General features: G+C 35.9%; 4 protein-coding genes across 8 annotated transcripts; 1 reads left to right on the top strand and 3 right to left on the bottom strand.

Annotated features, from left to right (window-relative positions):
• On the bottom strand, positions 24-12,804 carry LOC18600071 (exportin-4). Of its 3 annotated transcripts, none has more exons than XM_018121575.1 (32): positions 12,489-12,804; positions 12,274-12,361; positions 11,357-11,465; positions 11,078-11,176; positions 10,774-10,816; positions 10,278-10,349; positions 10,087-10,182; positions 9,721-9,957; positions 9,219-9,402; positions 8,392-8,503; positions 8,214-8,300; positions 7,972-8,110; positions 7,754-7,850; positions 7,582-7,644; positions 7,317-7,426; positions 7,067-7,171; positions 6,428-6,501; positions 6,220-6,295; positions 5,913-6,140; positions 5,398-5,469; positions 4,853-4,924; positions 4,708-4,772; positions 4,513-4,615; positions 4,295-4,426; positions 3,709-3,852; positions 2,314-2,421; positions 2,193-2,243; positions 2,050-2,127; positions 1,862-1,975; positions 1,445-1,632; positions 1,250-1,319; positions 24-964 (listed from the first exon to the last, which is right to left on the bottom strand). In XM_018121575.1, exons 1-32 carry the CDS (start codon positions 12,579-12,581, stop codon positions 776-778), a joined length of 3,498 nt encoding a protein of 1,165 aa, XP_017977064.1. In that variant the 5' UTR covers positions 12,582-12,804; the 3' UTR covers positions 24-775. The 3 variants fall into 3 exon arrangements, with proteins under 3 accessions (XP_017977064.1, XP_017977065.1, XP_017977066.1); XM_018121576.1 differs by having other exon boundaries at positions 1,445-1,629; XM_018121577.1 differs by lacking the exon at positions 12,489-12,804 and having other exon boundaries at positions 11,357-11,454; positions 12,274-12,359.
• Positions 13,002-16,298, top strand: LOC18600070 (pentatricopeptide repeat-containing protein At1g08610). Its single transcript, XM_007030346.2, has 2 exons — positions 13,002-13,114; positions 13,966-16,298. Exon 2 carries the CDS (start codon positions 14,210-14,212, stop codon positions 15,995-15,997), a length of 1,788 nt encoding a protein of 595 aa, XP_007030408.2. The 5' UTR covers positions 13,002-13,114; positions 13,966-14,209; the 3' UTR covers positions 15,998-16,298.
• Positions 16,867-19,176, bottom strand: LOC18600069 (pentatricopeptide repeat-containing protein At3g04760, chloroplastic). Its single transcript, XM_018121571.1, has one exon. It carries the CDS (start codon positions 18,749-18,751, stop codon positions 16,991-16,993), a length of 1,761 nt encoding a protein of 586 aa, XP_017977060.1. The 5' UTR covers positions 18,752-19,176; the 3' UTR covers positions 16,867-16,990.
• On the bottom strand, positions 19,356-24,220 carry LOC18600068 (protein prenyltransferase alpha subunit repeat-containing protein 1). 3 transcript variants are annotated; one of them, XM_007030341.2, is made up of 10 exons: positions 24,088-24,220; positions 23,152-23,511; positions 22,429-22,630; positions 21,911-21,979; positions 21,513-21,590; positions 21,242-21,331; positions 21,026-21,076; positions 20,561-20,797; positions 20,331-20,469; positions 19,356-19,698 (listed from the first exon to the last, which is right to left on the bottom strand). In XM_007030341.2, exons 1-9 carry the CDS (start codon positions 24,168-24,170, stop codon positions 20,338-20,340), a joined length of 1,302 nt encoding a protein of 433 aa, XP_007030403.1. In that variant the 5' UTR covers positions 24,171-24,220; the 3' UTR covers positions 19,356-19,698; positions 20,331-20,337. The 3 variants fall into 3 exon arrangements, with proteins under 3 accessions (XP_007030403.1, XP_017977061.1, XP_007030404.1); XM_018121572.1 differs by lacking the exon at positions 19,356-19,698 and having other exon boundaries at positions 20,019-20,469; XM_007030342.2 differs by lacking the exons at positions 19,356-19,698; positions 21,026-21,076 and having other exon boundaries at positions 20,019-20,469.

Genomic DNA, 24,234 nt, shown 5'->3' with positions numbered 1-24,234 from the left:
ATACTGCAATGACATACTGAACATAGCAAGGCAAGGGAATTTATAAAGGTAGATTGAATCCAATATCCTCAAGTCATACAGCAACCTTAATTTATGTCTCTTCATCCAACTAGAAGCGGTAAACTACTTAACTTTCTGACCTCAAAAACTGGGTCCAATTTCACTCTATTCTGGTAAGAATAGGGATATATCATATACTGATACTACTGATGTTTTTTCCTTCCTCAAGAAATCGTAAAACACTCTGAAGTCTGTCGTGAAACCAAATGTCAAAATCGGTAGTGGCTTGTCGGAGAGAGTGAACTGGATCTTTCTTCTATTAAGCAACGGTAAATATACCTTGTATGCGAGCTTTTGCACTGTAACCCTTACACGAAAAACCAATTACAGAATGAATTCGGAACAAAATAGCCAATGCCCGGATGTGAAAGCTGTAAACAACCACAAGGAATCAATCTCCAATCGTCTTTGGGGATGCACTGCAAGACCACAACAAATAATGCTTCCATGTGCCAGTCGGAGCCATCATGAGGAAGTTAATGAGGCAAAAAGACCAGAGAAAGCAAACCGACCATTTCTCATCTTGTAAATTCTGCAAATACTCCAGTTTCAGCCATGCTGTTCTGCACAAATGAACATTCACATAGTTCTACAGAATATTCACAAGCATTCACAGAATCCCAAAATAGGGAAATCTCTTTGATTCCAATCTCTTTCCACTTTTAACCAAACCAAGAATGGGATGACAAAATTTTCTGCACCATTGCATACGATATCACATTGTTCGCAAAAATCCACGAACTTCAATCAAAAAGCTGTTTAGATTCTTCCTAAATCTCTGGTAATTCACACGATCTAGAGTTGAAGAGAGATGATTTGAACTTGTTAGAGAATGCAATGCATTTGCCAGTCTTGATTTTAGTGTCGAATTCGCCTGCCTCTCAATTAACTCATTGCCTAATCTCTGCAAAAGAAGCAGCACCATAGCATGAGAAGATGGTCACATTTACATAGCAGAATTGGAGGACAATGTGCCAGTTCTTCCGGAGATCTATGTTGATCCCACCTTACTATAGGACAGCACATAAGGAAAGCACCAAGGTTTCCTAAAACTGACTCTTAATAGCACAGCTGAAGCACTCCTCACTCTTAATAGAACAGCAGTCACTGAATTATCTATTAACGGAATGATCAAGTGCTTCAATCATACACCAATAAGTATCATGATTATCAAGAACCAAAGGCAAACCTGGTATAGGCCTTGCTCACAAAGGATCAACGGAAGGAGAGCATCTGCTGCAGCACCAACCAGATCAGGACTGAAATCACAAACAGACAAAAGTACGATCACAGAGAAATGGAAAAGGAGCAGTCATGCATCAAGTGCGCATTTACACTTGTGCAAGTACATATAAGCTTATCGTGGAAATTTGCTTCTAAATACCTGTAATCTTCAAAAAGGAGCAATTGCAATAATGAACGTAGAAACCGGCTGAAAATTCCTTCAGGTAAATTTCCTTGTGCTGCAGCATGTGAACCCAATCCTGTTTTACCTGCACACATCTCCCTATAGTGGTATGAAGCCAGAGCTCTCAGAGCTCCCAGGCACATGTTAACTACTTCTGCATCCTGCTTCATCAAGAAAAAATATTGAAAATAACTAAGCTTGAGATAGTAAAAAGTACAAATTTGATCGTCAAGAAGGCTTGCAAAACAATATTCCTAGTGTAGGAAAGAAAACCAGACAATTTCCATACAAGTTGAATACTAAAGGCCCAACTTACTCTTCTCCGTCTTCACCCCTATTAAAAGGAAAAAGAAAGGGGGGTGATAATAGGTTATAAAACGGACAATAATTTACCTGATGGTGAAGACCAAAGTCAAGAGTTCCTAGAATATGAGCAAATGCTTCACTATTTAGCTGTGCAAGTGTTTCAGGGTAGACCTCCAAAATGTGTGACAGAAGCGAGAAGTACTGCAAAATAAATACCAATTATAATCAGCTTGCAATAACATGGGCTACTCCATCAGAGTGCATAGATATCTTACATCATGACAAAGCTTGGGGTATTTCAGCAGCTCCAAAGATATCAAAGGAGTGACTATGTGAAGACCGAAGTAAACAACCTGCAAGACAGAACATCAAACACCATCTTGGAGCTTTCCATGACACTAATAATACAGTAACTAACCTGAGATATATTTGTGCCTGCAACTTCAATGGAATCTGATGAGAAATCAACCTACAAAAAATGCCCAATATTGAGTGATAAAAATTTTAGAGAATCAACCAGCACACAACTTAACACCTACCAGATCTTTTGAACAAAGACTTGAAAGAAGTTGAAGAAGAGCACGCAGATCTTTATACTTCTCGGTCTTGGCTTCACTAAGTAAAGTGCTTGAAAGACTAACTGATATCTGAAAAAAGAAAACAAAGAGAGAACAGTTGCAGAGAGAGGTAACTGGCACAGCACATCATTGGTGGCAAAAATGTCACAACAATATACGCAAGAATGAGGGGCAGGAGCAAGAATTATCAGGAAGACTGAAGGAAAACTAAGAACCCTTCCCATTGAAGAGTCCACAATATCTTGAACAAGTTTGATTCACCAACCATGGATTTCAAAACCAGAATAAAATAAATTCAGTATTCTGAAAAATCATAAGCACGAGGAGCCACTATCAAATCAAACTGCTATATGCAACACTTGATAAAAAAAATTTTCAAAAAAAGATTTCTTCTTTTTTAATGAATTATATCAGAAAAAAGTAAACTAACATCAAAACAAGATTAGAGGAAGATCACTACTAAAAAAGTAAGATTATCTGGCATATGATGTTAGAAGGCAAAGGAAATTTCTCCAAGGTATTGCTTACATAAAAATTTAAAAGCAACAATATAATTGGCACAAAATCTAGTAGCTGATTATAGGTGTTGATACAATTATGACTAACCTGAGGCAATTTACATTATTGAGGTAACCGGAGGTAATTTATATTATTGAGGTAGGTGACATTCGATTCTCAAGGCATTAAATTGAGATACTCATTATATGACTATTGTAAACAGCTTTAAATTACTAGCCAATGATGCCAGAAGACAGGCTTGATGTGAGTTTAATGTAGTACCCCTCCTATGCCATATGGCAAATGCTTGATATGAAGCTTATTATAAAAAACAAAGTGAACCATATTCCACTCAAAAAGACCAAGGCAGTAATACTGGACCAGTATCACTCAACCATCCAGGTTAACAATAATTACTCAGATAGAACTTGAAGAAATAAACAGGTAACTGTCAGTTTTGCAATGATTTTGGGTGCTCCATGATGCAATCAATCCTAGAAGACATTACATGATGAGAGTTTAGGATTATAGCTAGATAGAACTACATTACAGAGTTAAATGAATCACCTGTTTCTGAAAAGAGCCTAGAAAATAGTTCTTTGAGCTCAAAACAATCTCTACAAATTTTCTTCCTTTTGCATGATGATCAATTCTATTCAAAATTTCAGACGCTTTAAACATGAAAAGGCAAGAATATATACTGTATGCGACAATTGCCTACATGGATAATTTAAGTAGGGCACCTTCAGAGTTGACATGTTACCTAATTAGAAACTTGAGAGGATAAAGATAATAGAAAGATAGAGACTTTAATCAAAACATTTAAGAAAATTTTTAAGGACTTTCAACAAAGATTACCTTTCCAATATTTTGAGATGAGTAAAGCTGAAGCAAACGCATGCAGAAATCAATCACGGAAGCAGTTTCTTGAGCCTCTAGGTAGGATATTTGTCCATCCACCCAGTCAACAATAAATTTAAGTAGCAGGTATACAACTGCAGACTATGCAATAATTAGAGATTAGTATAAACAATCTCTATGTTTCTTATGAAGATAAATTTAATTACAGGTTAAACATGAACCACAAAAAGTGGAATTAGTTCACCGGAATTCAATGAAGTCATCAGATGCTAAAAATGCTAAAGATAAAAACTAAATCTCTTGTTGACATGTGAAGAAATGGATATCAACATGCTAAGGTAAATTCCAATCAAATGATATTGACTTGGCTCAACAACAAGGTTTTGGGAGCAACAAATAGAGACATAATGCTGCCAATTAGCTACAATAAAGTAGCTTTACAGAGTAGAAAATTTCTATAAGAAGCTGATTCATTGTTAGATAACTGCTTAATTGAGACAATAAACTTGCAGTTTGGGGACAAATAATTGCTCAAAAGGATGATCTACCAAAAAGAATATGCAAGAATGGAAACATGTAATACCTCATGCTTGTAAACTTCAAGAAGAATTAGAACAGGGTTCATTACAGAGATACCCATCTCATAAATTGATCTTTGTGTTCTAGGTTCTGCAGCACTGGCAGCTCCACGAAGCCTCTCCAACAAGCAACAAACCTACACAATGTCCTTGACATATATGAAAAAATATTCCAAAGTGATTCAATAATTCATAAGATTTTGCATTTATTTGATATCCTTACCGACATGATCACATCCGGTTGTTGGGAAACACTTTTGAGATCATTTTTGTTAGACAGTTCCACCAGATACGTTGTCATATGAACCATGAGACCCCTTACATATCTTTGAAATCAATGAGAGGACATTAGGCCATTATCAGCAAAATTCTACAACAAAAAGCCAAGGGCAAAAAGCCCCTCAAACACAAGACTTACTGATTAGAGGCCTCTGAATTTCTCAGTCCAGAAGCTGAGAGAACAAGGGTCTGAGCCAGTGAACGCTGAAATTGGAGAAAAAACAATATAGTATGCAAATAGGAGCACCAATACATCTCGTAGAAGGACTATAGCATATTCCTACCTGATTGGCAGAACTCAACAAGAACAAACTTTTCTCGTTAGTAAAAGCATTTGCTAGGTCACGCCATGAATCCTGAAAAACAAAGATTAAAACGAACTAGTTCAAGCTACCATATTTTTATGTAACAAAGGCATGTACTGAGACCAGAGTTTCTAAGAGTTGCCATAGCACTAGATCAATCAATCAATCAAATAGGAATATAAGATACACAAGAATGTTCAACTTAATATTCAACATAAACCAATTGAACTTATTTTATGTGATGAAGATTTTATGCAAACCTTTTAAGAGATTAACATCCACAGGAACTGCCCTTGGGATGTGTGTGTGTGTGTGTGTTGGGGGGGTGGGGGGAAGTGGCCAAGGGATGGCAGAAGGATAACCTCCTGCTGTGCAGGACAAAACAATGAAAGTTGTGAAAGGCAGGCAACCCAATTATTATAATAGGACTTACCAGAAATGTGAAAATGAACTCCAATGTTATGGCAAAGGTCTAATATAATTGATGCATTCCAAAAAATATATACAAAAACATGTGAACTCACCATTGAAACAAGCTGATGACAAATATTTTTTCGGCGAACTAGCGTGTGAAGAAGATGGTGACAAGTGAGACCCTGTTTAAAGAGGTACGGGGAATGAAAAGAAGCACAAACCATTTACTTCATTGATAACAGATTAAAATTTGCAACTGTGTAATTTTAAAAGCATAACATACGAAAATTGAGAAACAATTCCCATGATCAGTGGCAGAGCTTTTTCCATAGCTCATAGATCATCAAAGGAGACAAAACATCATCACACTTATTGCAACATTGAACTCATGTCATAACTGACTAATGCAAAAGTTTGCAAAATTCAATATGATGAAATCAGCAAGCTTGAATTCCTGCCTATCTACACAAGCAACAGGCTCACTATGAAAATAACAAGAAATAAGAGAATGCAGGGGGCACCTGATAGATGTTAAACAATAGACAAGACAGTTATAGAAGGAAAAAAAAAGTTTAAATAACTTATAGCTCCAGGGCCAAATATATATAAAAAATTAATCTTATACCTGCAAATCCTTCTCCCCCGGGTATGACATCAATGTCATCATCGATATGTGAACAATAATGTTGAGAACAATTTGTCCCTGATTATGTTCTCCAAAAAAACTTAATAAAGCTTTTCTGGAGTGTATTGACTGATGCTGGTGCTCATAATCATGACTTAGATGGCAGTTAGCTTCTTCAAGAGGCATTAAGTATGTATGAGACCATCTTGCAAGAAACCATATGACAGCCTACATACAGCATCAGGAAAATCAAGTTAGAGAAACAAGGATTAAGGCGCTAGACAAAGGAAAATTCTTAATAAGTTACCTCCATAAGCCGAGGACTGAAAACTGTCACTCTCATTTCATGATCCATGCTCTGCTCAGCAAACCTTATAATTGAACTGCATCAGAAGAAAAAGACCACCCAAAGTGAACTATTCCATATATCAATCAAAGACCGTGAATAAAAATTGAGATGAATTCCACATCCTGCCTAGTACTAACAATGTAAATAAAAGAAAGCCAAGTTTTACCCAGAGAGAATAACAACAGGATGGTTTTCTGCTTCTACAATGTCCGCAAAATGAGTTTGAATGGCAGTTGGCACCTAAGTTGCATGACAAAGCAAGAATCAGATTTCAAGACAGCAGAATGGCTTTTAAAGATACAATAAGCTTAGAAAATAAACCGTAAAAAGTAACCGTCACATTAAATACTACTAGAAACACATTAAACATCTGAGAGAAAAAAGATAGGCACCTTTGTAGAAGTAAAAGGTGAAAGAGGATATTTGAAAACCAAGGGACTCACTCAGCATTCAATTTGCTTCACTGACTTTAATACCCCACACCATAACAAGAAAAGTCATTGATCACTGTTTAGGGTGATATATTGTGAAGACTAACACATAGGCAATAAATTAAATCAGAAACTTCATATATGATAGCTGCTACCTGCATAAATGCTGAGCTATTCAACAAGGACAATCAATTTGAGACAGAAGTAGTTTATTAAGTGAACAATAAATATGAACAAAAAATTTCAAGCCACAAAAACTTATGAGTGAAAGAAAAAAAAAGATTATACATATATATATAGACACAAAAACAAACAATAGATCGTCTCTTGCATTATAAAGCTTTGTAATAAACAGAAAGGAAGCAAAGAATTACCAAAGGTGTTTCTCCGTCCCCTTCATCAGCAAGTACATGCCCAGTTATTAACAATAGTGAGTAAAGTTCTTCTAAAGTTTCAGTAGGGTCCATAATGCCCCTGCCCTACAAGCAAAGAAAATAACTTTTAAAAAAAGCAAAGAGATCCATGTAACATAAATCTTTCAATAACAATAGTGAGTAATGTGTTGGGGAAAACACTTTAGTTGTGAGTGGATGTATGTATGCATAAATAAGATGAAAAGAGCACCTGATGAAGTCGTGCAAAACGCTCAGAAAACAGTCCTGTGAGCAAAGGAATTGTGACATCAACTGCTGCTCTTGCAATGAGAGCATATGAACTTAATCTTTCATCCATAGCTGTGAGGAAATACAATGACAACATTCAAAGTCATCCATCCAAACATGAAATAATGAAGAAGAAGATAATCATGGTCATGATGGTTTTCTTATTATCTGTAAAATCAACATAGCAATAAGACATTGGTATATGAAAGCATCAATTCTTTCCTTACCAGAAATAGAAGCCTGAAGATAGTCAGAATCACCATCATCATTTGCTACTGAAGCAGAGGCCACTATATCATCCAAACAAAAGAATATTACATTCACTGGTAACAGAACAAACAGTAGCATAACAAGCACTGTAGTCAAGCAATATAGCCAGTCAAGTATTATTATTATTACCTTTTAGCTCAGACTCCACTATCATGGAAAAGAGATTTGCTGCAGCATGTTTCCCTTCAGGAGGAAGCAATGCATCTCCACCATTACTATCCATAGGCTGACAAGTTGCAAGTTACAAAAGATATATATTCATCTTAAATAAGTACTTATAGAAACTGAAATTGATAGATTATGCAACAAAATATAAATGAACATTTTAGCAAGCTAAAACTATGTACCACAAGCAGAATAGTCCATGTATCTAACAAGATATCTCGAGCCTCCCAGCTCCAGGTCTCCTCATCAGTGTTATTAGTCATAAGGACTTTAACAACTTCACACATCAAGGTGGACAGCAACGTAAGGGTACCAAAGGGCCTGAACAGTGAAGGAAAGGCAAAATTGTTTCAAGACTACTTAAAGAGTACGGCAAACAATAAATACAGATGGCAAGAAATAAAATGAGCATCATATTACTTACCTTAGGGATTTCAAGAGTTGGTCAAACACAAAAGAAGTTGTTACAGTTGCAATAGATAATAATGCACGGCAACCATCAAGCATCTCACTGAATAATACAGTAGAATCATGTGACTTCATAGCAAGCGTATATACATAAAAGTAAATGTACAACAAGTGAGAAATATGGAAAAACCAACCTTTCACTTTTTCCCTCTTCAATAGCTTTTGACACAGCACCAGGAGGATCGATCCACTGTAATATACCAGATAGCAGCTGTAGCAAAAGATTCTCTTGCATCTTCCCATTATCTAAAATTATTAATCAAAATAATCAGTTAAACTTTATATGTAACCAAGGCTGACAAAAAATAAGACGGAATACAAACTCCACAGGTTATAATACTCTTAGAAAGGATTCATCAAAGAGAATTAATTTTCATAATCATTATGATTCAATAAACACCAGAATAAGCTTTCCCCAACTCAATCTCTCTCTCTCTCTCTACCCAGAAAATACTGTCCTTGTCTAGAGAAATCTATATACAGAATTTTAAACCAGAATCAATGTTTAATTTTTAATTTAGCAGCAAAGTTATATCTAAAAGCTATGGTTGATCATTTCAACCAATCACTAGATGCCTTAAAGACAAGAATTCATATCTGTGACATTTTCAAGCTAAAACAAGGGGAGATTTTTATCTCACAATTTCAGGTGGTTCTAGTCAAACCGTCCAGCTCCAGCAAAACAAAAAGCTCTTCGACATAAGGAATCTGTTATGTTTGGCATACCATCACTTCATTCTATTCAATTTCAAGCAAAACGTGTAAACAAATAACTTGACATGAACAATAGTTAAGACACTGATATTATAATTCCACAGCAACTCATTGTTATCAAATATATGCTACAAGAGATTCATCACACAATTACAAAAAAAATTATACCAAAGAAGAAATAAATATACATTTACAACAAAATAAAACACATAAGAATCAACATAAAGGTATTGAATGAAACACATACCAGAAGGAAATATGGTTCCTGTCAAAGAGCAGAATTGTACAATTAGCTTTCGAGCAGAGACTGCAATAGGGCAGTCAAGCCAGTAACCTTCACGAGAAAACTTCTGTCTAAGCGCTGCATATAAGCCGAGCAGCCACCCGACATGGCCACTTGAGATCAAAACATCACACCACGCAGGCCCAGGCTACAACCAGCAAAAAAATTTGCACCAACAACAAGAATCAACACAATTTGTGCAAGTAAATGATTGAACTATGGCAGCTGAACACAAGCAATCTCTTTGTGATAGGATAGAGCAATAATAGTACAAAGGAGAACAAATATTGTAGATTTGGTTGATTTTTACTCAGGTATTCTCTTGTTGGAAGTCTCCAAAGGATTATGGGTCCTGATTCATTCATGTTTTCTTCCATGAAGATGTTATCATGAAATGTTTCAAAGTAAAAAAAAAAAAAAAATACATGCAGCAAATCTCAGAAATTTTAAACAACGCATCCATTACCTGCACTAAGACACATTCAGACCTCTTAGATGAAGCATTGTCATGTCTAACTCCAGCTGAGAAAACACTGATACCAGCTTTCATGCTATTTGTATCATGCCGAAACTCCCAGTTCAGAATTTGAAGCATGAGACATAGTGCAGCAGTACAAACTTTAACCTCAGGTATCGCAGCATCAGATTCAATTATTTTGTTTGTGACACTTAGAGCAGCATCTCGTGTCCAACAGTAGAATGTCTACGAATCAAAAACACAAGGATTGGAAAAGTAAAAACATCATAATAAAAGGAGTTTGCCGTAGATACAACAGGTTATCCTTGACAGAATATCAATAATATCAACAAGGTAAAGACAAATTGAAGGAACCTTCAAATAGTTTAGCTCTAATGATGTCCGACACTGCTCGTGAAATTCCCTGGGAAGACCCATGGCACTTGAAGTGGAAGGTGAAAATTCAGAAACCTAAAAGGAAGAGAAAGTTGATTATAAAATCTAAAGCTACCATACTAAAAAATACACCTGAGACCAAGTAGAACTCCTACAAAAGCACTGCATACCAAAGATTCCAAGAAATGTACTCCAATGAATTGCACATCCACTCCATGAGCACCAAGAATGGCCTGATTAACCTGTAGTCATGAGACTGTTAAGAGATGCCAATGAACAATTGTGACTTAAAATGAGTTTCAACACTAGAAAAACTCAACAAAATTCCAGTTATATGGGACATTACTTCTATAAGAATCCTCTGTCAAACAAAAAAAAAGAAGAGATAAATAAGAATCCAATATATGATCAAATCAACTATGGTTTAAATGATTTACAGGAATAATTTTAGTTTTCGACCCTCAAAAATATTCTTCAAGCTCTGCTCCCCTATGTAATAGAGAAGCGAATGAGCAGAGCATATATGATCTACCCCTTTCAAAAATTACTAAGTTAGCAAGTAAGATAAACAAACATGTAAGTTAAATCACAACTGCATCTGCATGTAAGTTAAATCACAACTGCATCTGCAGAAAGGATAAAGGATAATGAAAATTGCATTCATACTTGATAAAAAAAGGCCTCCTTCTCAGCTGCTGTAAAATCAAGCCTACAAATAAAAAATTCATTGAAAAAATTAAGATGTTCTCAATATCTTAGAGCATAAGGAATTCTATTTAAGCAATGTGTTGAATGTTACTCAATGCTCAATGAAATGCAGGATGCAGTATTGCTCAGAATAAGCTTCAGTATGATGAAACTTATACTACATGCTTTATGATGAGAAGGTCAAAGTAGCAGGTACGAAGTGCTGCAGATGCATACATTACATGTTATCTTTAAGTTGAATATGGAAGGCCATGCAACCTACCAGCCCCTTTTCATCAATTGAGCAGCCACAGAAGATACCTTAGCTTGGACATAGCCCTCTAGCGAACTAGCATGCTGCATAACAAAGCACAGACAGAAACTGCAAAAGAGAAAAGAAAAATTTTTAAAAGGAATTTTTTTTTCACAGAGTCAAAGCAAAATCAAATGGAGGCAAATTCAATTGAACAAGAAATGCTTTTGTCCTAGCTTTACACTGATAGAAATCTGTTAAGAATAACAACCGTATAGCAGAACGTAATCTTCAAAAATTGAAGGGTACCTAATCAAACTTCTCCTGTCTTCAATGGAAAGAAAACCCCATTCTCTGATAGCTGCATCTTGAATGGCTGCAGCAGCCTGAAACCTTGCATTTGCCACCTGAGAATTTTCTGAATAAATGAATAAAATTTTAGAATGAAATATCTTAGAGCTTACTGCCTAAACCATTAAGATCTACATAGCATTCACTGTCTCAGCACAAAATTGTTTCGAGTTTTATCAAGCAATGGTCATAAGACCATGTAAGCCAGTAAACAGTCCACCTCCAAAGAGAATAATAACATCATAAACATGACAAGCAAGACACATATTCTGAAGATGTTCCCTTGAAAATTTGACAAGTAAGGCTTAAAAAACTTAAAAAAAAAAACACTTAAATCCAATCCAACAAGTGGAACAGAATGGGTAAGAGTCCACCCCTAGCACATACTAGACACTATGAGACATGAGTCTAGACACACGAAAAAACCCTTCCATGACCAAAAAAATCTGCAATCAGATAAGTTGTTTGTTAATACACCCCATAAAGTACTTTCAACAATGTTCCAGACATATGGACTGGCTACAAAATGGTCATAGGCCACTAACAAAACAAACATTACACACTCATAGGATCCTCATCCTTCCATCAATTACAAATAAACTTCTCACCACTTCATGAGAATCTCAGATACCGATTGATTATTGCTTTTGCCACCAAAAAAAGTGTGTTTAATACAAAAGCAATAAAATTTTTTGAATGATTTTACATTTTTCTATGGATTATATTAATGCCAGTTACATTTTAACCATTTGCTCATTTCTTTGAATAAAAAATTACATAATCCCACTTTTTAATAACTTTCTCCAGGGAGCAAAAGACCAAATATAAGAAATGCATTGAAACATTGATATCTATACACAGTTAGCTTAACTCACCGAGGATATATTGGCATGCCTTGTACGGTTGAGGTGACTGTGATAATGACAATATCGTTGCTTCCGCTGCCGTTGGATTTATATGCATCTGCTCCAAAAAGAAAATAAATAATGAATAAACAAACAAAGTAATTCAACAAATATAATATCATCTATTCAGCATATAAATATTAAAAAAAAAAGAAAAATGAATATCTAGGTGAGTGAATATGAACCTGAATCGAAGAGCAGGCAACTTCGATGGTATGCATAGTCGATTGAAGCTGAGCCAAATCGGCGCCGGCGCCGCCATCGGAAAACCCTTGCATCTCTACCAAGATTGTTGTATAAAAAAGGAGAATAAAAAGTCAGTTTTTTTCTTTATTTTTCTTTGTTGATGAAGGGTTAAGAGAAAGATTTGAGATTGAAGAGGGATGAAGGAAGCTTTGAGATTGAAGATAATGGAAGCTCAAGTTAATGTCCTGATGATGATGGGATCGATGAAGTGAAGGAGAGTGAAAGAATTCTTTTTTTTTTTATTTAAAGAGTTTTGCTTTTACACTTCACTGGGTTTTGCATAATATTTGTAAATAAAATAGAGGGTCTTTTTTGAATCCAAAAAGCCAAAAAGATAAATGGTCCTTTTTGCCCTTCATGTTCTGAATCGTAAATTGATTTAAAACCCATGTACTTAAATGTAATTTTGCTACTGACTGAACCCTAGTACTTGACGTCACCTCATTAACAGAACTGAAAGATAGAGGCTTTGCTTTGCCTTTGGCTATGTCCAGAAACAAAGTTGCTAAAGATTACTCTTTTTTATTCAATTTCTTCTTTCTTTAAGTTAAAGGTTTAAATTCAGGTAAGCCTTTTCTTTTCTGCGTTATTATTTTTTTGTGGGTTATTGAAAGACTGGTCTTTTTTTTTTTTGAATGTTATTTAGGTGAAATAGTCAATGGTTGGAATGATAGGAAATGGGTTGTTAAATTTGAGGTTTTTAGAATAATTTTTTGACCTTATTTTAGATAATTAATGATGCTGTCTAATGTAAGTATGGTTATGGTTTTGAATTATGTGGATTGGGTTCTTCAACTGGAATTTTGATAAGCAGTCTTCTGTTCTCTGCGTCCGGTTTATTCTATATTCATTTTGTTCCAGATTGAAGTTTGACAATGGAAGGCTTCTCTTTTTCTTTTAATTTGTTTGTTTTCCACGCTAGGATGCCTTAAGTTGAATAATTCTGGTAATTTTGGATGTTTTGAGACTTGGAACCTTGGGAATTGTAAGTATTCTTACTTTTTCTAATGGAAAAGAGTTTGGAATTTGTATTGGATATTGTTATATTCATCTTTAATGCTAAAACTTTTAACGTTAATGTGGGATTTGGTTTCTGTGTTTCAAGAGCCCCCTCCATCTCCCCATGAATTTTGTGATTGTGAATTGGATATTTGTATTTTTTTCTTATTTCTACTTGTCATTAGTCTCTCTCTCTCTCTCTCTCTCTCTCTTTCCCTCTCCCTGTTCTATGGACTTCATAATTCTTTGGTTTTAGGAACCGACAAGTTCTTTTTTCCGTTTCAATTCACATTTCCCATCATTCATCGCATGGCCATCTGCTTTCAATTACCAAGACATGTTCATTAGTTTGCTGACTCTTATTGTGTGTGTATATATATTTATAGAGTTTGTGGTTTTGGTTTTGCTTGTTTCCAGTTTCACAGGTCTGCTGCTTCTTCTCAATTTGAAAGAGTGGAGACAGCAGGAGAATTACCTACCAATTATCTCAAATTTTAGCCTGAAACAATGAAATAAGGAAATTAAAGATTTGTGCTTTTGTGCGGGAATTGATCTTAGTTGAGTTTTTATTGAATAAGAGTGAAAGTGTAGTTTAGGTTTTTCAAACATATTGCGATTTTGCAAGTGATTGAAGTTTATTCTATTGACTGGATAGAAGGAGATGGGATATGCAGCTACCCCTCGGAGCTCTCCAGTTGAGATTTGCCATTTTCATGGTTCACCATGGGGTTTGAAACAACCTCGCCTATGTTGTAGCTCTTGGAAGTACTCAACAGTAAAAGTATCTACTTGTCATTTTACTTGTTCGATCAAATATAGTCGTAGAAGCCAATCTTGCTTGCCATGGAAGGTAGATAATGGTTCAGAAAGAGAGGCATTTTCTTTACAGTTCAGAGCACTGCAGAGAAGTGTATGTATTGACAGAAACGAAATTGATCAAGATGAATGGGGGAGCTCAGAGGATCATATCTCGCGTGTTAAGAGAAAATTCAAAGAGCAAATAAATTCAAAAAAGCTTCCAAATTCTGTGACATCAGTTTTAGATGGACCTTTTGTTAGAAATGATGAGGAAACCAACAACAATATTCTTCAGAAGTTCTGCAGCAATGGAAGATTGAAGGATGCATCAAGGTTGATAGAAATTATGGCCCGTCAGAATCAAATTCCTCATTTCCCTTCTTGCATAAACTTAATCAGGGGTTTCCTAAAAGTAGATGAGCTTGATAAAGCTGCCAAAGTTCTACAAGTTATGATAATGTCTGGTGGGGTACCTGACAATATTACCTATAACATGATGGTTCGTGGCCTTTGTAAAAGAGGGTGGATAAGAGCTGCAATTGATCTTTTGGAAGACATGAGCTTGAGTGGTTGCCCTCCAGATGTGATTACATACAATACAATAATACGCTGCATGTTTGATAATGGGATTTTTGATCAGGCCGTTGGGTTTTGGAAGGATCAATTGAGAAAGGGATGCCCCCCGTATCTAATCACCTATACCATTCTCATTGAGCTCGTCTGCAAGCATTGTGGAACTGTACGGGCCATGGAAGTATTGGATGATATGGCCATAGAAGGTTGTTATCCAGACATTGTTACCTACAATTCACTGGTTAATTTTACTTGTAAACGGGGGAAGTATGAGGATGCTGCTTTAGTCATATATAATATTATATCTCATGGCATGGAGCCCAATGCTATAACATATAACACCCTTATCCATTCTCTCTCTAGTCATGGATGTTGGGATGAAGTGGATGAGATACTTGCCATCATGAAGGAAACTTCCCATCCTCCAACTGTGGTTACTTACAACATTTTGATCAATGGTTTGTGTAAATATGGACTATTAGAACGTGCAATCAACTTCTTTGATCAAATGGTTTCTCAAAATTGTTCTCCAGACATTGTTACTTATAATACTCTGCTTGGTGCTCTTTCGAAAGAAGGAATGGTGGAAGAGGCTCTTCAATTACTTCAATTTTTAAGTGGGAGCAGCTGCTCTCCTGGTTTGATAACTTATAACACTGTCATTGATGGGTTGACTAGAAGTGGTGATATGGAGAAAGCAATGGGATTATATAATAAGATGTTAGAAGATAGGATCAGTCCCGATGACATAACCCATCGTTGCTTGGTTTGGGGATTTTGCAGGGCAGATCAATTTGAGAGAGCTGTAGAGACCTTAAGGGTGATGGGTGAGAGGGAGCACAGAGTGGGAAATAGCGCTTATAAAATGGTAATCCATGGGTTATGTAAAAAGGAGAAGGTAGATTTGGCAATACAAGTTCTGGAAATGATGGTCTCAAGTCGGTGTAAACCAGATGAGACAACTTGTTGGACTATAATCAAAGGTATAGCTGATGCTGGTATGATGGAAGAAGCTAACAAATTGCGTCAAAAGTTGATGGAATGGAAGGTTTTCAGAGAAAGGACCCTGTTGAGTTAAAGACTTTGTGCAGAATGAAAAGTTCAGTTGATCTTGATAGCCAATATTTGGGCTGAGAGTTTTTCCAACTTCCATTTAAACTTATTTCAATTTGAAGCTCCTTGCTTCTGTAATCTCCTCAAAGCATGGGGCCATAGTGGTCTGCTGTTTACACCAATGAATTAGGACAATCTTTTCTCTTTGCTTGGTTTTGAGCCTTTGCTTCATCTATTGAACTTCTTGTTGTCTTTCATTAGACTGTTTCTCTGTTGGTTAGATATGTTTTTTTCAAAGAGCATGAATGGAAATATCATTTCTTTTACTTCTACAAGACTTTTCACATGTATCCCCCATTTGTTATAAGGATGTGCCTGGAATAGAGAATTCATGAATCATGATCATAATCACTTGATTATACTCTCAAGCCCAGCCTGCAATAAGAGTTTTGCCTCTTATAGGACCCTGAAGTTGAATTAAATGGTGAAAAGAAAGAGTTTAGTTAGCTGGGTTTAACTACAATACTGATTTGACAGATATGCCACTTGATGTTAATATATAGCCTTGTGCTGCAGATAAGTTGGCAGCTTAACATCCACCGCAGAGAAATTTCCACCAAGCAATATAGCTGTGTTAGGCACTTGGATTTAAAGTCCTGCAAGATAAGGGTGTTCTTTATTTAGTCAAAATGATATAGCTGGAAGTCATATTTTATGCAGGCTATGCGCCTGAGCCAGAGACCTTGTTTGATGGTCTTGGAGAGGGTCAATAAAAGATTCAAAACTACATGTGGGAAGAACATGTATAAAGGGAAATAATAACAAAAACATGCTGCCGAAACGACCTCAGAGGTCCAGAAGGAAAAAAGACTCTTCCTTGTCAGAACCGTGCACTCGCCTTCCAAGTTCAGAGAGGATAATAAATAACTTGATAGAAGAAGAGTGTTGAAACAAGATATGGCAAGATTATAGTTAGAGGGCTCATGTTGCTGATACGTGACAAAATGGTTAATGGGTGCTACTTATTAGAATCAGAACCAGCAAATTCTTTGTAAACATCAAGCAAAGGAAAAGTTCTGTTCAAACGTTTGAATGAATCTTTAGAAATAGCTTCCATTCTGAAAAGGGCATTGGCCAACTCCATAGCTTCAGAACGCCATCCGGCAAAACCAATCCCTTCAATCAATAATATGTAAGTGGTTTCATTTGGCTGACATCGCTTATCAACCATTGCTGCTAACACTTCAATGGCATCATTGATTCTGTGTACTTTGCATAGACCAAGAAGAACGATATTGTAACTGATTACCGTCGGGGGAATCCCACTACATCCCATGTCAACTAGCAACTCGATAGCTTCATCTACCATCCCATCTCTGCACAAGCAGGAGATGAGTGAATTGTAAGTAATTTCATCAGGACCAATTCTTTTACTTAGCATCTCTGATATCATTTCCAAAGCCTTGACTTTATCCCCAGAGCTCCATAGTGCACTGAACATAGTGTTGTAAGAACTCACATTTGGAGGACATCCAACCTCGCGAAGCTTCTCAAAGATTTCCAAAGCCTGCTCAGCTTTTCCATTCTTACACAGAGTAGCTAAGACTGTGTTGTAGTTAACAATATCTGGCAGGCAACCATCAGAGATCATGCAATCCAAAAACTCAATTGCCAAATCTAGTCTCCCTTCTTTGCAGAATGCAGAGATCAATGGATCATAACTATAAGCATCAGGAGTCAAACCCCTTTCTTTCATCATCTTTAATACATTTACAGCCTCCTCAAGTTTTCCTTCACGACAAAGAGAGCTGATCAAGATGCTATACGTAACAACATTTGGTTCACAACCTCTAGAAACCATCTCTGTCACTAGTTTCTCTCCTTCAGCCCACTTCCCCTGATTCAAAAGTACTCGTAACAAAATGTTGTAGGAAATCACATCTGGCTGACAACCCCTAGCCTTTAAGCTTCTAACAAACTTAAAAGCTCTATCCACCATCCCATCTTTGCACATTCCTCTAATAATTGCATTGTAAGTGAACATATCTGGTCGAAGTCCTTTCGATAACATTTCATCCAAAAGTTTCATAGCTTCATTAATTTCACCTTGAAGCATGGTTGCCTCTATCAAAATTGTGTAGGTAATAACAGAAGGCTTGCAATTATCTTTTAACAACTGATTAATAACCTTGTAAGCTGAATCAAGTTTCCCTCTACTACAAAAACTCCCAATCATTATATTGTATGTAACAACATCAGGTGAAAACCCTCTACTTCTCATCCTATCAAGCACTTTATTAGCAAAATCAAGTCGGTTCATCTTACAAAACCCACTAATTATTGCATTGTAAGCAAAAACATCAGGTTCACCATACTTTTCCAAAATTTCTATCACCCTAGTAGCTTTCTCAACGTTCCTTCCATTGAAAAATCCTTTAATCATCTTTGTACAAAGAACAACATCAGGCTTGTACCCTTTGCCAACCATGCACTCAAGAAAGTAAAATGCTTCATTGTACTTGCCTGCCTTGCATGACCTATTGAGTAGTTTCATCAAATGAGTCTCTTTAAAATCAAAAGATAAGAGATGGGTTGGTCTTGTTTCAGCTGAAACCCTCACTTTTTGGTTGTTTCTAGACTTACTACTACTATCCTGACTCTCATGGTTTAAGCAACTCACCAAAGAAGTATGATGTGAATGTGAATTTGAAGTTGGTTTTAGTTGTTGTGTAGTAAAGGGTAGACTATGGGTAACTAACTCAGTTGAAAACAGTGTCATTGATAATGATTTTCTGTCTTCTTTTTTCCTGGTGCTCAATGTTCAAGGAAGATCATTTTGCTCTACAACCAGCTAAAGGGAGAAAGATAGAAAGAAGGAATGAAGAGAGAGTACCTCAAAAACTGAAAGGAATGGTGATAAAAACTGAAAAGATGTGCTTGTGTTTTATGGTGTTCTTTGCTTGCACGTAGTCTTACACAGATTTTCAGTTGGATATGTAGACATAACTTAAGGATAAGGCATCTGGCTTGGATATCGGTGTTGGGTTTGGACCGGAAAGCCGACGGGCCATGAGAGAGAATTTTGTTACTTGAGCTGAACCCAAGCAAAGAGAAGCCCAATTGCACATATTATATTACAGTTTATTACAGCACGATGGTTCGATTTTTTCAATGGGATTGGTGAACAATGGCCCCCACTGGACGAAGGGAAGCAACAGTCACTTTTGGGATTGGTGTGCAATGTTAGCCCACTCGACAAGGGAAGCAAACATCACTTTAGGGAACATTTTGGAGACAAAAAGCACTGGCTAACATTCAATGCTTTAATTGGGTAGGCCATTGGAGTGGGGAGAGAGAGTTTGACATTAATGTTATAACATGTGGACTTGAAACTCCCAACTCATACATTCAGAATCGAAAGAGGTGGACATCAGTTATAATAGAAAAACACAACGGTCCATGCAAAGCTGTAATGGTTTTCAAACCAACTCAGCAAAACTCCTTGTGCATATCATATCTACCGTGTCCAGTTTTGCTAGCAGTTGCTTCCCCCCTTAGAATTTTTGGATACAACTTTATTTCAAGGACCTAGGCAAAGTAGGAATGGCCAGCCATTGTTCAAATCCATAATAGCTGCGTTTTCCTCATGGCATTCTGATCTCTAGAGAGCTGGAAAACATGACGATGCACCCTCGGAAGTTGAAATGTACAAAATAGTATTATTACCTACATATCAATAAGATATCTTATCAAACATTTGAACTAATTCATGAGGGAACCATTCTTCAAAAGGATAACTGAATTACAGTGCTCATGCATGGCTGCAGGCCTTTGATCATAGCCCCCATCACAGATAACAAACCTAACAGCCTTCATACTAGCGGAATGTGAGCTGACATATATTGCAGCCTCGAGAAAATCATTGCAGAGTGTAGGCTAACCAGAGAGCATAATAAATCTTGCTTAATAATTTCTCAAAATTAAAAAGAAAAAGAAAAGAGAAGAAAAGAAAGATAATGATACCTAATATGCACATAACCTTGAAATATCAAAAGATTAGGTGAGCTAATCCATATATTAACTGTCTAACATGCGGTCCAATCATAGGCTAGATACAATTAAAAGCAATATTAACCTCTTCTTTTTAACTATTTGTTTAAGAAATAAATTTCTCTACTTTCCAAGCTACTTTGTTTCAGTGAAAACCAGCTACCTTGATTAGAAAAGTGAGATTACAAATTCTTTATTTTCAGTACCACAATCAAACCTGTGCAGATAAGGTAAATACCAAATTAAATAGTCATGAATATGTCATGTAATAGGTAATATCTACCAAAGCTGAACTAATTCTCTCTTACATGCTGATTATAAGCTTCCATTTAAGTCCAAAAAGTCCCAAAGAAAAGATCTTTCAGGACATGTCTTATGTAGTATAGTCTTCAGGTTTCCTGCTTTTAGCTTCACTTGCACTTCACTCTCCCTAAATTGAGGAATTAGCTGATGCATAATACAGAAGTTAGAATCCACATGGTAGCTTGCAAAGCAACCTGCTTAAACAGTCACTTTAACTTAAGCAAAATAACATTACCTTTATCAACCATAAATAGTAAATTGCTGAATACATTGCTTGTGCTTGGAAATCCTCAAACTCCATATCTTGAATGGTTGAGCAGGAATTTAGGAGACATAATTCATTATGCATGAAGATACTGATTTCATTATCCATGCTGGTTTTCTGCTCAGACTGGCTGGAAATACCATGCATATTCATTGTCAAATGGCTTATTGAACACTGGGACAGGAAACGACGATGTAGCCATAGAGCCTATCAAAGATAAACAGTATAAATTAATAATTTTAAGGAATGCAGGAATAGGTGAATTGGACACTGAACAAATAACTAGCCTGCACAAGTGTCATCTGTCACAAATAGACAGTATTTGTATTGAAAAGCAATGAAAGTACAAAGAACAAGTGCATGGACTCTGTGAAACCTCCTTCACCCATTTCTTTTGTTTGAGGAGGGAAAGGGAATAGGTAAAAAGCCTTGTACCTCTCTCCCTACATAACGTTTTATTAACACTTCGTTCCAATCAAGTTCCTCCTGTCCAGTACAATTTTGAAGAGGCGAAATAAGAAAGTTGTAAATAAATGTTTTCATAAGACATCAATGATCAATAAAGCAAATACATATCATGTGTGGTATACTTTCTTGGTAAAGACAAGAAATTGGTAGTTTTATTAGCTTGAGTATGCCACAGAGTTGTACCTTTACAACTTGATAGTTTTCAACATCATAAGAAGAATCATCACATTCTTGCTTACAGCAGGAATTCTTTAAAATTCCAAGCATTAGCCGCTGCAAATTGAGGTAGACTAAGATAGTTAGTAGCATGAACAAGATTTATTACTCAAATAAAAGATTATATTAATGATGACTTTCTCCTGGTAAAACAAAATATTTCCCAGTATTCTTTGAACTAAAAGCATATCTTTTCTTGAGGGCAATATCAATTTCAGATTGTAACATAAAAGCTTACTCGGCGATAGTGAAAGCATGAATTATCGGCAACATGTAACCCAGCCCAATCTCTGGATTTCTTTAACTCGTGAAGCATCTGAAATTATATATTTACATCAATAAAACAATGAAAAGAGAAACTTAAAAAGATGCTTTCTTGAACCAGAGTGTCTGTGCATTAAAAAACCAAAAAGCAAACATAATACACAACATAAATTTAGCAGCATAAAACAGGAACAGCGGAATTCTGAGAAAATATCACTATACTCTATCCTTTAAAAATTCTGAAAATTCTGCATTAAGTGCAGTTTTTAATTATTTGTTTTCCCTCACACATATGTGAAGTGCATCAAACCTAGAACTTGTGTTGCAACACTATATAACACTTGAACAATCTGCATAATCCAATAATCTAACCTGTTCTCTCGTCATGTAGGAAACTAACCAGCACCGATGATTCCAGGCACGATAGTTCATTTTTGATCTCTGTAAAGAAAAGAATATGATTAATTGCATTTTTATCCACAGTTACATAGCTCAACCATTGGTGTTGATGAATAAAAATCCATATCATCAATGCATTAGGAGGGGTCCACTCTACCCAGAAAAGGAGTCCATATCTTAATAATAAAGATTCAGAGGTTTACATGAAAAGGGGAAAATGATTAGAACAAATTCATAGGAACTTTAGTGAGTTGTCAACATAAGGTGCACATCAGGAATCAAACAGCTTAATAAACCCAACTCCTATGTTTTGCAGTTTCATCCCTTTCAGTTTTTAGTCTCGGTCAAAACCATTAGGCAAACTACTAAGTATCTTGGAGTTCATAGCCACTTCTTGCGAGAGAAGAAAAGAAAGAAAGAAAGGATTTACTTTGAAAATGCTAATAAACCTTATTATACAATAGTATCCAGTTCCTGAGCTGAAATTAAACCTCAGCTATTTTTTCGACAAGCTCAGATTCTTTTGTTATAATCTCTGGCATAGTTGAACATTTTCCAGCAATCATCTTGATCACCCATCGCCTGTGGCTCCAAGCTTGTTCACTTTTAGGTGAATAAGAAAGAACAAGGGCTGACAAGAGAAGTTCATCCATAAGCATTGCCAGTTGCTGCTTCTTTGACACAACTAGCTTCCTAATGACATTACATAATACATAAACTTGGATCATGATCTAAACAAACTACACAAAAACGATAAAATTTGCAAATTATAATGTAGCAGCAAGCATAAGAAACTTCAAAGCTCCACAAAGGCTAAAGACATAACAACTTTCAGCTTGTGGTCATGCAAAGATAATCTCAAAGGTTTGATTCCATCATTTTCAAAGTTTATGCCAAAATTTTGGTTTCGTGGTGTTTAAACAGAGACCTGAAAACCCAAAGCATGGGACCATGAACAGAGAATTGGTGTTCAATAGCAGGGTGAACTAGAATTACATGCCCAAGTATACAAATCACTGCTAATCAAATATATGTAACCATTTTTCCAGGGTGAAACAACTAGCAATGTTCAATCAGACCAGATAAAAATGCTTCACACTGACATGTAAGCAACAAATCCCAATCATCTTCCCAGAAATTGATTAGCATCCAAAGTACAAGTGAAGAAGCTAACAATAAGTATGGATATACATAAAAGATTGAGAGGGGAAAACCTGGAATTCCATGCAGTGCCAAAATCGCAGCTTAACAATAAAAGCGCCCTGCTATGCTTCATGATTTCACTGTCAAAAGACTGACGAGACAAAGAGCCATACATGATATTCTCATGCTCATGTTTATTATTCGATAAGCTGTTAAGTGTCCTATACTGTTTCATTGCATCCATAAATGCACCTTTAGCAGCCTTACACAACGGAAGAAGAACCTCAGTTGAAATGCCCAACTTATGATCTCTATTCCAAAATTTTGTATTTCTAGGTCCCAAAACATCATCCTCGGATGAGTCGCCGGATTCACCACCCTCTTTGCATAGTGTGACAAACTGAGATGGGTGAATAAACCCTACTTCATCACTGAATTCAAGAATGACAGCAATATTAGCTTCATATTACAATCTTAACATAAAACAATCTATTTCAACGGTGAGAATATATAAATAAACAACTAAGGTTCCATTTCCTTGCCCATGCTTGCTTTTCAAAGAAATGTATCTATAGGCAAAATCAATTTCTTTTGTTCTTTTTCTTCCACTAAATGCAAAATTTTTAAAATTTCAAAATTACTTGTTCTGTTTAAATTCCAAACATTAACTTAATGCAAAAAAACATGTAGCAAAAGCGCCAATTAATAGAATCCTGACAAAATTTTCATATAATTCTTCTAACTAAATCAAATGCAACAAAATCTCATTTTCTCAATTTTAATAATTGTATTCTCAACAATTTTTCATATCTATAAATCATAATTATCGATTTTTCACTTTAGAGAAGGACTAAAAATATTTTCTTTCATTTTTCTCCATTTTCTCAGTAACAAAACACAACGGAATCTTTAAAATTCTAAACTAATTTCAAAAGTTAACATGATAAATCTATATATTTCCATAAGTAAAACGATCTCATTTTTCAAAGAAACGTATAACGACTCACATGAGAGGATCGGATTCCAAAATTGCCTCCAATTGATTCAACAGATCCATCGCTCTGTCTTCATCCCAAGAGTTTCCGTACATTTTCTCTATTTTTCTAGCTCCCTGTTTGGTTACCAGGAAAATGAAAGAAAAAAAATCCCAATGC

The sequence above is a fragment of the Theobroma cacao genome, chromosome 5, assembly GCF_000208745.1.
Source record: "Theobroma cacao cultivar B97-61/B2 chromosome 5, Criollo_cocoa_genome_V2, whole genome shotgun sequence".
Classification (NCBI taxonomy): Eukaryota; Viridiplantae; Streptophyta; class Magnoliopsida; order Malvales; family Malvaceae; genus Theobroma; species Theobroma cacao.
Note: the sequence above shows the minus strand (reverse complement) of the source record. Positions and strands in the feature narration are given on the sequence as shown.